The 12,875-nt window shown below is 43.5% G+C and overlaps 1 protein-coding gene across 9 annotated transcripts in view; it reads left to right on the top strand.

Annotated features, from left to right (window-relative positions):
- Positions 1-12,875, top strand: part of LOC102412913 (muscular LMNA interacting protein) — a 299,136-nt gene that overhangs the window by 130,244 nt on the left and 156,017 nt on the right. Inside the window, exon 1 of one of the 9 annotated variants that reach the window (XM_045163414.1) lies at positions 4,476-4,788. The exons of the other annotated variants lie outside the window; for them this stretch is intronic. Coding sequence (XP_045019349.1) covers positions 4,690-4,788 — 99 coding nt within the window. The 5' untranslated portion in view covers positions 4,476-4,689. Of the gene's footprint in view, positions 1-4,475; positions 4,789-12,875 lie in introns of those variants that run through there. 9 annotated transcript variants of the gene reach the window in all.

Here is a 12,875-nt window from a genome sequence, read left to right on the forward strand (position 1 = left end):
GTGGATTAATTTTATTGGTTCTCATATTGTAAAATGACTCAAGGAAAAATTCAAATAGGGCAAAGGATAGGGGATAACATATTTCCTCTCCCAAATATGATATACCAATATGTCTAAATATTGCTTTCTGCTTGGCAGAGGGAATGAGAAAAAGGAAAGATCAGAGGGGGAAGGACAGAATGAGACTTTGGAAAAGAGCTTCCTGATTGTTTGAATTCATGTGGCATAAACTTATGAACCATTGACAAAGGACAGAACGTGGAGATGAGTGTGGTCTCTAGGATTTGTTAAGGCTACCCTATTCAGTAGGGATTACGAATTAAGATTTTTATGTGTATGTGGTATATACATATACGATGATAAATATATTATATACATACATGTGTATATAGCAAAATAATGGATTAATGTCATTGTTTCTCATGTTGTAAAATGACTCAAGGAAAATCATATACATATACAGGGTTGGCCAAAAGGTTCGTTCCATAAGATGGTATGGAAAAACCTGAATGAACCTTTTGGTCAACCCAATATATACATTTTCATATATACAAATCTTTGTTCCTATTCCCTACTGAATAACATCAAAACACCTTAATTCAAGATCTCTGATGATCTACAAAGAAGAGGAGAGATGAGTCTGGATGTAGAAAGTAGAACAGTGGTTACTTGGGGATGGGGGGTGTGGGGAATGGGGAATTATTGCTCAATCAGAGCAGAACATCAATTTGACAAAATGAAAAAAGTTCTGTGGATGATTAGTAATGACGGTTGCACAGCAATGTAGGTGTCCTTAACGTGCTCACTAAACTGTACCCTTTGCAAAGGTTAAAATGGTGTATTAAAAAAAGGTCTCTGATGATCCACACTGAACCTTATTTGCCTTTATTCTGATGTACACTACTTACCAGGCTTCCCTGGTGGCTCAAAGAGTAAAGAATCTGCTGCAGTGCAGGAGACCTGGGTTCTACTGAGTAACAATAGTCCTCACGGCAGTAACACACATTATTTGCCTGGTACAGAGCTTTACATGCTGAATTTAATAAGTGCTGTTCTGTGAACCCAGTGAAATAAGTACTATTCTGATTCACGTTTCACTGGTGGAGGACTGAGCCTTTGAGAGGTCCTGTAACTACCCCACCCAAGGTCCTCCAGCCAGTGGGTTATCTGACTCTTTGGCCCCATGCCTTGCAGCCCACCCTGAGGCTTTCTCTCAAAGCTCAGTTGGTAAAGAATCCGCCTGCAATGCAGGATACCCTGGTTCTATTCCTGGGTCTGACTCCTGGGTCGGGAAGATCCCCTGGAGAAGGGATAGGCTACCCACTCCAGTATTCTTTTGCTTCCCTGGTGGCTCAGCTGGTAAAGAATCTGCCTGCAATGTGGGAGACCTGGGTTTGATCCCTGGGTTGGGAAAATCCCCTGGAGAAGGGAACAGCTACCCGTTCCAGTATTCTGGCCTGGAGAATTCCAGGGACTGTATAGTCTGTGGGGTCGCAGAGAGTCGGACACGACTGAGCAACTTTCACTGCTGCTTACTGCTGGTCTGATAGGGGCCTTTGCTCAAGCTTTTCTCTCTGCCTGAAATAAGGGCTATTCTGCCTCATCTTCAGAGGTCTCACTCCCCTGCTCTGCTAAGTGAAAGTGAAAGTGTTAGTCACTCAGTCACATCTGACTGTTTGCCATCCCATGGACTGTAGCCCTCCAGGCTCCTCTGTCCATGGAATTCTCCAGGCAAGAATACTGGAGTGGGTTCCAATGCCCTCCTCCAGGAGATCTTCCTGACCCAGGGATCAAACCTGGGACTCTCTCAGTTTACCATCTGAGCCACCAGGAAGGCTCCAGTTCTTCTAAGTCCAGCCTGAACATTTCTTTATCCTCGAACTACTCACCCCAGATGACTGTGATCTCACCACCCTCCAAAAGTTCCTCTAAGTCTTTGCTACTCATAGTGTCACAGACCAGTAGGTAGGCACCACTGGGAGCTCGTGGGAAATGTCAAATCTTGGGCCACACCTCAGATCTCCGCAGTCAGAAACTGCATTAAAAATATTTTATGAAATATAGCTGATTTACAATGTACAATTTCTGCTGTACAACAAAGTGATTCAGTTATATACATATTTACATTCTTTTTCAGATTCTTCTCCATTGTGGTTTATCACAGGATATTTAAGAAACTGCATTTTAACCTGATTTCAAGTGATTTATGTATCAACTTTGAGAACTGCAGTATGGGAATTTTTCTTTTCTTTTTCACTTTGCATCTCTCTATTCATACACCTGTTTTATATTCTCATTTGGGCTGTAAGCTCTTTGAGGGCAAAAGTATCCACAAATATACCTTGCATAGAAAAAGGCACAATTTATTTTCTGATGTCTTACAGTATTCACTTTAAAAATTTAGATCATTAAATTGTATGGTATTAAACATAATGTGTGTATGTGCAATTTAGACAAATGTTGGACAAAAGATACAAAGAGACCAAAAAACCCAATTACCATTTCTGAAGAGCTGAGAGCAAAAAACCTCGGTGTCAGGAGCAAAAGTAGAATACTGTACATATCTCCTGCATGCAACACCATCAGTTCAGTTCAGTTCAGTTGTTCATTCAGTCTGACTCTTTTTGACCCCATGGACTGCAGCATGCCAGGCCTCCCTGTCCATCACCAACTCCCGGAGTTTACTTAAACTCATGTCCATCGCGTTGGTGATGCCATCCAACCATCTTATCCTCTGTCGACCCCTTCTCCTCCTGCCTTCAATCTTTTCCGGCATCAGGGTCTTTTCCAATGAGTCAGCTCTTCGCATCAGGTGGCCAAAGTATTGGAATTTCAGCTTCAGCATTAGTCCTTACAATGAATATTCAGGACTGATTTCCTGTAGGATGGACTGGTTGGATTTCCTTGCAGTCCAAGGGACTCTCAAGAGTCTTCTCCAACACCATGGTTCAAAAGCATCAATTCTTCAGTGCTCAGCTTTCTTTATAGTCCAACTCTCACATCCATACATGACCACTGGAAAAACCATAGCCTTGACTAGACAGGCCTTTGTTGGACCTTTTGAGGGAGGTCGCCATCATCTTCATTGCCTTCACTATAGTTTGGCCTTGGGTCAAACAACAGGGAGGGAACACAGCCCCACCCATCAACATAAAATTGGATTAAAGATTTACTGAGCATGGCTCCGCCCATCAGAACAAGACCCAGTTTCCCCCACAGTCAGTCTCTCCCATCAGGAAGCTTCCGTAAGCCTCTTATCCTTATTCATCAGAGGGCAGACAGATTGAAAACCAAAATCACAGAAAACTAAGCAATCTGATCACATGGACCACAGCCTCGTCTAACTCAATGAAACTATGAGCCATGCTGTGTAGGGCCACCCAAGACAGACAGGTCATGGTGGAGAGTTCTGACAAAACGTGGTCCACTGGAGAAGGGAATGGCAAACCACTTCAGTATTTTTGCCTTCAAAACCCTGTCAACAGTATGAAAAGGCAACACCATCAGAGGGATGGGCAAGCCACCTAAGCCAGCCAGCCCCCTGGCCCAATCCCTGAACACACCCGTACCCTCTCCCAGTGTGAGGAATGCTTGCCCCTCCTCAGGGAGAGAGCAGACACGGGAACTTGTCATTTGCTCTCCTCCCCACCACTGCAGCAGGGGCCCCGATAAAGCCTTGCCTGAAAAACAAGTACTAGGTTATTTGGAGTAGTTTTCCCCAGGGTGCTAGTTTTCCCCAGCACCACTTTCGACAATTGTTTTACTTGTAGTGTTCCCACAAATTCGTGCTTCTGATAAGCAGGGAAAATGTTAAGTGGTATAATCTAGGTCCCTAAAATAACTCCTTCATTCCTTCCCAGAGCTTTTGGTCTATAACCAGCTCTTGCAACAGAACAACTTTCATCGCCAAAGCACAAATACAGATATTACAGATTTGGAGAAAAATCAATACTCAGAAAATAGAAGTACAAAAACGGAAGACGCCAATCAATTCCACGTGTAAAGTTTGGAAGTTTTCTGCAGTCGGGACACTCACTGTCTTCCAGGAACCTTGGAATGTTGTTTTGACAGATTTTTGATTCCAAGCTCTATTTGAGAGCAGATTTGGTTAATAGCAAGACTTCAGTCACTGCTGATGCTGGTGTAGCGTTGCTCACTACGTACATGCCAAGGACCAAGAATTAAAGCTACTGATTTTATGAAGGAATCGCTGTGTGTTTTCTCGTTCTTTATTTAGACCCAGTGTTTGCGTGTATTTGTGCCTCTAAATGTTCTCAGCGAGTGTGACCAACTGGTTGCTGAGATTGTCAGCTGTGCGGGCCCTTCAATCAGCTTCTTGTTGCTGTACAATCTGGCTCCTCTGTTCTTTTTGCAGAATGTTTAATTGGACTATGTGCATGAAAAGAAAAGGGAACTGCATATAGGTGGCGATTCTTTTTTTTTTTTTTTTTTTACTTCTACTGGCTCCATTTCAGCAGTCAATCTGACCTCTCCTGAAGTTCCAAATCTAAAAACTGTCTGAGCATGAATCTGCTCTTTGGAGCTGACAAAAATTCTTCTGTTCAGGGAGGAGTCCACATTACCTCTTTTTAGAATTCTTTTCTCCCCGCGAGTGTGTGTGTTGTTTCAGGGAGCAGCTCCCTTCCCACCTCACTCATTGGTTTGCTCACTCCCTTATGGGATGAATCAATGCTTCCAGAAACCCAGGGGCTTCCGAGGGACTGCGGGAACAATTCCTTCCAAATGAACTCGTGCGTCTTAGCAGGGAGCGTGCAGACCACACCCCAGGTAAAAGGAAGGCTTTCCTTCCTGCTTTTGAGAACTTTGAAAGGCTGTGCACTGTGGTGTTTGCTGCAAGAGGGTTTGTGAGAGAGATGCCCGGGTGTAGATAAATTTGACTATGTCAAAATGAAATGTTATAGGCAGTTAGTGGAAAGGATGAGCAGATAGAGCAAAGCTGCTTACTGGCAACCGAAGAAGATGCTGAGGACGGTCCTTGGAGTGTGAGCGCTGACACCCTGTCTTGTCTCTTCTCAACAAGAGGCTAGTGGCCATCTGTGAGTGTGGGTGTCAACATCAGAAGAAGAGAGCGTTTCGAGAAAGAGAAGGAAGGAAGGCATTGCTCCTGGAAACTGAGCAAAGAAACAGTCCGCCCGCATGGCATGAGGGAAAGCAGTTTCTTAAATTATTGGTTGGCTGGCCGGTGAGAAGGTGACAGTCTCAGAGTTTCAAGTGCTTGAAACCATATTTAGGGAAAGCTTTTCATCCTTTCAGCTCTAATTTCTATTATTAAACTAGTTTCCCAAGGATAAGAACTGAGATGTGTTTTTAAACAACGCTGACAAAGGAAAGTGTTAATTGGCATTTAACCAATGCAATGATATTAACATGCATCTGTTTCTGCTTTGTGTGGAAAATGATTTTTCATCACCATAGCGATTCATTTCTGGGCTTTTTGGAACTTGGCCACGGTGTGCAGTAAACAACAAAATTTTTCTTTTTCTTTCCCGAATAAGGGATTCAGCAGTCAAGCAGCCTGTTGTATAGCATAGCTAGTGTAATTTCAAATCCTTTCCAACTAAATTCTGTGCAAAAACTCTGTGCATCCGTGGTAGGATAAGAAGATGGTACGGAAATGTGATGAAAAGAGCCACATGCCAACATTGTACTCTCAGCTTAAAAGCAAATACCAAACCATTGCCCCTTTTTGAGGATGATCTGAGGTTACATGTGTGGACAGGAATTTATCTGTGATCTTCTGACAGTAACCTAGGAAGATGAATAAGCCTTTAGTACTATTGGATTTTCCATTTTTAATGTTATTCTTGATGATATTATGTATTGGTTCAACTAAAAATTCTCAAAAAATGTTCTCTTTACCTGGTGAAGAAATTTTATGTAGGCTGTGGCTATTTGTAGGAAAATACAGCAATAAAGGAGAAGGAAACAATTTTACTTATTTTCAGTCGCTTTCATTGTCAACATATGGTTACTTTTAGAAATTCCTTTGAAGACATCCTTCTAAAAGCACACCTTATTCATTGAAGCATCCGTGTTTCTTGTACCACATTTCCATTTTATTCACTAAAATTGTAGCTATTAGCCTTTAAAAAGTCAATAGTTTACGATGCATCAATAGTGACGTTCTATTTGTATTTTGGGAACTTATGTAGCAGGCCTTTTGGGGAAGTAAATTTTTGTCATTGTATGTGCTTTAGAAAGTAAAACCACTTATTGTTAATAAAGGTGATACATATTTTGTAACCACAGGGAAGTGAATTGAAGTCTTTCATACATTAGTGTTTAAATTTCATCTAGATAGAACCTAAAGTAGACCTGTAATCATTCTGTGGGGAGATGAGGACAGGCCTACAGAACCTGAGGACAAAGTCAGTTTCACCTCTTCTTTGACTCTTAAAGGACTGTCTTTATTTCTTACCCAAATGAAATTCTGTGATAAATTATCTGAGCTATCCTCAGTGATTTCCTTGCTAAAACCTCTCTCCATCTATCATAATATTGATGAGATTAGTCATGTAAAGAAACCTTCCTAGAAAAAAAATTCCCTCTGGAAAGTGTCTTGTATTGTGTATCACTGATGAAGGCTACTGGACTCCCCGAATCTCTTGAGGGATCTCATGTCTCTTCCTACAAAGGAACGCATTGCCTTATTATTTTTCAGGTGATAAGCTACAAACTGGGAACTGTGACCTGACTGCCATGGTGGAATAATGACAATTTTTTAAAGGCAGAAAATAATAGTGAAAAATGAAAGTTGGCTCAGAGGATTTGCTGTGTAATTTTTATGCCCTAAAGAATAGGCGTTGCTTCTAGAAGGCATAGGTGTCTTAGTTTTCTGGTTTGCTGTTCAGTCGCTAAGTTGTGTTTGACTCTTTGTGACCCCATGGACTGCAGCATGCCAGGCTGCCCTGTTCTTCACTATCTCCCAATGTTTGCTCAAACTCGTGTCCATTGAATCAGTGATGCCATCCGACCATCTCATCCTCTGTCGACACCTTCTCTTGCCCTCAGTCTTTCCCAGCATCAGGATCTTTTCCAGTGAATTGGCTCTTTGCATCAGGTGCTTCAGCTTCAGCATCAGTCCTTCCAATGAATATTCAGGATTAATTTCCTTGAGGATTGACTGGTTTGGTCTCCTTGCAGTCCAAGGGACTCTCAGAAGTCTTCTCTAGCACCACAGTTTGAAAGCATCAATTCTTTGGCGCTCAGCCTTCTTTAGGGTCCAACTCTCACATCCATACATGACTACTGAAAAAACCATAGCTTTGACTATTCGGACCTTCGTGAGTAATGTGATGTCTCTGCTTTTTAAGACGCTGTCTAGGTTTGTCATAGCTTTTCTTCCAAGGAGCAAGCGTCTTTTAATTTCATGGCTGCTGTCACTGTCTGCAGTGATTTTGGAGCCCAGGAAAATGGTTACCAGAAAGTTGTTTTCTGCAGTAAGTGGTCCAGAGTTAGTTCGTTAGACCGTCTATAACTTGGTGAAATCTCCTGCAAGGATATCTAGTTCTCTTTATTTGATTGTGTGTTCACACACACAAAATCTGATTAGCGATCTCCTGTCCCCAATGTCAGCTGATCCTGGTGACACTTGAGCCTTGCCTCGTGCAGTGTTCTGTGCTGTCTTCTCCAGCCCCGCCCTGCAGCCCCAGTGGCTTCTGTTGTCACAACTAGAGTCTTGTTGGCCTTCTGGTCTCCCAGTTCCTTGACCTTCACAGGCTCAGTGCCCTTCCTGTTTTTTCATCTCAAGTACTCAGGCTTATCTCCATTGATTTATTATTTTCTGATGATAAGCTACAACCTGAGAATTGTGACCTGACTGTTATGGAGGAATAATGACAATTATTTTGAAAGGCAGAAAATAATATTGAAAAATGATAGTTGGCTCAGAAGGGTTGGTCTGTGTATTTTTTATTTCTTAAGGAATGTGCCTTGTTTCTAGAAACCTGAATCCTAACTGTACCTGGTTATAAGCCTAGAACTGATAATCAGCTGGACTTACCATGCTACCGGATCTCAAGCTCTCTCTTGCATCCTGTACTGTGACCCCGCACTGTTCTCCCAAATACCCACCGTGCTTTCAGATCTGATTTCTCAGCCACAGAGCCTGCTAGTCTCTTAGAGTGAGGTCCCCCTTCTTCCTGTCTGCACTGAGCTCCCTGGCTGACCCGTTGCTTTTCTCCCATTGGTGCCCTCAGTTTCCTGACATGCACAATGTTCTTCTGCCAGAACCAACTCTGAACATCAGTTCTATAAATGCTGCAGTTCACTTTCTCTGTTCCTGTGATAGGCAGTTGAGCATCCCTGGAGAGATTATCCAACAACCAAGCAAATTGCTTTCATGACAAATTCTTGGATTTACATTTGGGCTGGACTCTCACAATAGCCTGTCGATCCTTTTATTATTCATGGTCTGGCCTCTTTCTTATTGCTGTCAATGATGTTCCAGGCTTATTTTTATCTTAAAATCCAATGTCACCTTTACGAGTTCTTCTTCAGCTACTGGGCCACTAAATGGTAGAGCCTGGATGCTTCAACCCTGGACCTCTTTTTTCCTGTTTGTGCCCACATCCCTGGTGATCTCATTTGGTCTCGTGGTTTTCAAAGCCATGTATAGGTTAACAATCCTAATAATTTTATCTCCAGCACAGACTCTGCTCTGAACTTTGCTTCTCCTATCCGCACATTTCCTCTTGGATGTATTTTTGTCATATCAGATTTGATCTTTATTCTCAAACCAGTGCCACCTCTTATTTTCCTCACTTCTATGAAGACTATCTCATATCTTTAAGTTATTCAGGTCAAAAACTTTGTATGTCTTGACTCTTGTCTGCCTCTTGTATCTCGCATCTAATTTTTCAGCAAATTCTAAGTTTTTCCTTTAAATTATAGCCAACCCAAGTTTTACCTATTATTTTTTCTCCTGTGGATTATTATACTAGTCTTCATAGTACTTAGCTCAATTGAAAATTCTACCTTTTTCTTATTTATTTTGCTTCCTGTCTCCCTCCCACTAGAATGGGTAGAGGTTTTGTTCATATCACCAAGCCCTAAAATAAAGCCTAGCACCTGGTAGGCATTTAATAAGATCTTAAGTAAATGAAAGTATTATAGAAGGCAATGTAATCACGTGAGGTTTGGTTTAGTAGGAGTGGAATAGAAGGACTGATGGTCCGATAAAAGGACAAAGATGTAGGTGGGTGACTAGAAGCTGTGATGAGGGGTTTGGAGGTTCTCTTCTGTTTGCTTCAATTATCTCAGTGAAATGGGAAACAAAGTTTTTAGCTCAGAGTGAGAATGGGGAAGAAGATGCAGGTGTTTGCAGAAAGCAGAGATGTGAGCTTTCTATGTGCGTGGGAGAGTAAATGGGCTCTGGATCTATCAATGTGTAGTATGATTCCACATATACATGTTGGTATCTGATATTTGTTTTTCTCTTCCAGATAGAGAGAAGCAGGGCAGGAATAGAGACGCAGATGTAGAGAACGGACATATGCATATGGAGGGGGAAGAGTTGGGTGAGATGAATTTGGAGGTTAGGATTGTCAGATACACTCTGCATGCATGTGTGCTCAGCCTTGTCTGACTCTTTGTGACCCCATGGACTGGGGCCTTCCAGGTTCCTCTGTCCAAGGGGTTTTCCAGGCAAGAATACTGGAGTGGGTTACCATTTCCTCCTCCATGGGATCTTGCTGACTCAGGGATCAAATCCATGTCTCCTGCATCTCCTGCATTGGTGGGTGGATTTTTTACCACCGAGCCGCCTGGGAAGCCCACATATATATGCTACGCTGTGTAACATAGATAGCTAGTGGGAACATGCTATAAAGGGCAGGAAGCTTGGCTGGGTGCTCTGTGATGTCCTGGTGGAGTGGGATCAGGGGTGGAGTGTGAGGGCGGTCAGAGAGGGAGGAGATATATTTGCACATAGCTGATTCACTTGGTTGTACAGTAGAAACTAACATAGCATTGTAAAGCAATCATAGTCTAATAAAAAATATAGTATGATTATAGAGTAGTATGAAAGGACCTACTTGAGGCTCAGAGCCACGCATCTTAAGTGAAACCAGCAAGCATGGTCCTGTAACTTTTTCCCCAGCCACATTTACCTCTGTGATGCCAGAGTAGGGTTGGTAGGGGTTAGAGTCAATGAGCACCATGATTTACCCAAAGGGGATGATGACGTGAGAGAAGGCAAGGCTTTGGAGGGGTGTCCACAGGAGTAGTTGCATCAGACATTGAAACTGGCTAAAAAAAGGAATCCGGGAAAACTTACTGCTGGAAGGATCGGTAGACTTCCATTTTAATGGGTTCCCAGAAATGCTGGAGTTAGAGAACCAGAGGAATGATGTGGAAAGAAGTGTTGGTCAGAGAAGGAAAACACTCCAAAATTATGGAAGGGTTGTTGTGGCTGTTGGTTGTTGCCAGGGATGTGAAGGGCAACGAAGTGTAGAGGTCAGTGACATATGCTACTAGAAAAATTACCCGTGGGATATAGCGTTAGAAGGAGTGGAATTAACCCTAGAACTAAATCTTCAAAGAAAGAAGGGGTTGACTTGGTTGTGGGCAGATGACTGCAACAAGGAGAGGTAGGTAGTGAAGGGCGTTATCTGGTGCATGGCAGGAGCTTTAGACTTAGAAGTTTGTAGGGGTGAGGGAAGAAGAAGAATGGTCTGGAAGCTATAAAGACAACAAGGAGGACGCTTCTCCTATTCTAGACCTAGTGTGAGAGGAGACGGTCACTGAGAACTTGCTGGGAAGCAGAGGCCTTCAGAGGGGCCTGAGGTTTACTGAGAGCTAGAGCAGGCGAAGAAGAGGTTCAGGATGTGCAGGGCTGTGTGACGACTGCCTGAATTCCAGACAGTGAAGGATGAGAAGTTTCCAAGAGCTGGATAAGTGTATGTTTCTGAAACTCTACCTCTGATCACTGGTGCCAAATAGAAATGTAGAGACAGGGTTTTGGATGAAGGAGAAAGAATAGCTTTTATGCTCTGTCAGGCCAAGGGGGCCACAGTGGGCCAGTGCCTGCACGGTTGTGCATCCCTTACTGGAGGGGGTCATGAGGAGTCAGTGTTCAAGGAGCAGGGCATGGTCGGTTCGTGGACGTTCTTCTGATCGGTTGGTGGTGAGATAATTTGGAGTCCACATCATTCACCTTCTGGTTCCAACCGGTCTGGGGTCTATGTGCTTGTAGGCAGTATACAATTAACTTCTACCACCTGGTGAGGGTTTCAGTATCTGCAAAACAGCTCAAAGAACATGGCTCAGAATATTATCTATAGTCCTTGAGGAAGAACTAAATGTCTTTGACTTTGTTTAGTGGCTAAGCTATTATTATTTTGTCTTGCTTGACTGTTTTCCTTTTTTCTAGTTTCTCTGATTAAATTTATTCTTTGACTAAAGTTTTTCTACAGACAAAAGGCAGGTGGAGGGCATGAGTTGGGGGTCTATTCTGGGAAGGCCTCAGAGGGTCCTGCGTAGTTACAAGGACAAGAAAGGAACAAGACTAGGGCTGTACATGGCACACAGGGATACAGGGATGGCTGGGTTTCTTGAGGGGCTGATGTGATGGGGTTAAAGGGCATGTTGAGATAAGGCGTGGTGGCATGGCTAGAAGGGAGAGGAGCATGGGAGGCCCTGCTGGGACCATTGCATTTCCTATGACGAGCAGGGAGGTGGCAACATGGTAGTGTCACCTTGACTAGATGGGGCTAATTGCATCACAAATATGGTTTAAATGCAAAATGATTCCTGTCATTTCCAGCTTCTCCCAGTGCTCCACAGTGGGATCTTTTCTGTATCTTCATTCATTTTCTCTGTTCACAGAGGAGGCTATATTCTTTCTGTTGTTTACTTTTATTTATTTATATTTTGGCCTCACTGTGTGGCATGTGGGATCTTAATTGATCTACCAGGAATTGAACCTACGTCGCCTGCTTCCCTGGTGGCTCAGAAGTTAAAGCATCTGCCTCCAATGCGGGAGACTCCGATTCGATCTCTGGGTCGGGAAGATCCCCTGGAGAAGGAAATGGTAACCCACTCCAGTATTCTTGCCTGGAGAATCCCATGGACGGAGAAGCCTGGTAGGCTACAGTCCAAGGGGTCGCAAAGAGTCGGGCACGACTGAGCGACTTCACTTCACTTCCTTCCTTCCCCTGCAATGGAAGGGCGGAGTCTCTGACGTCCCTTTTCCTTTGGTTTGTCCTGCCTGTGTCCTCCAGGACCGAGTTTCACATTCCTTCTTACTGGCTCCTTCCCCAAGTCTACAGATGTCTTCATGTCTGTCCCATTAGAGACCAACAGAGGCATCTCTTTGACCGGACTTTCCTCTCTAACTTCTCTCCATCTCTCTTCCTACTTCTCATCCAACTTCTTGAAAGAGATCTCCAACATCATCTTCTCTTGCCATCTTTCCATTCAGTCCTCCATCTACCACTCTTCGATTTCTGTCCTGATCGCCAGGCTTGGGTCTTTTAAGACCAGCATCACCCACCCGACATTCTGACGTGATTAAATCATTCCCCATCACTTGGTTCTCATTGTCAATAGGGCAAAACCCGGGCTTGATCTACACGCAGTATTGCTTTCCATGCCTTTACTTATCTAGTTTTCTCAGCGTGGGAGAGCCTTCTCTTCCCCTCCACCAGGACTTAAATTCAAGGTGCTGCCTTTTATGGAGCTTCCGGGACTCAGCAGGCGTCCAGCCATCATTGCTTTTTCCCTTCCTATTCTGTGCTCCCCTGGTGGCTCAGAGGTTAAAGCGTCGGCCCCCAATGCGAGAGACCTGGGTTCGATCTCTGGGTCGGGTAGATCCCCTGGCGAAGGAAATGGTAACCCACTCCAGTATTCTTGCC

Source organism: Bubalus bubalis, chromosome 2 (genome assembly GCF_019923935.1).
Source record: "Bubalus bubalis isolate 160015118507 breed Murrah chromosome 2, NDDB_SH_1, whole genome shotgun sequence".
NCBI lineage: Eukaryota > Metazoa > Chordata > Mammalia > Artiodactyla > Bovidae > Bubalus > Bubalus bubalis.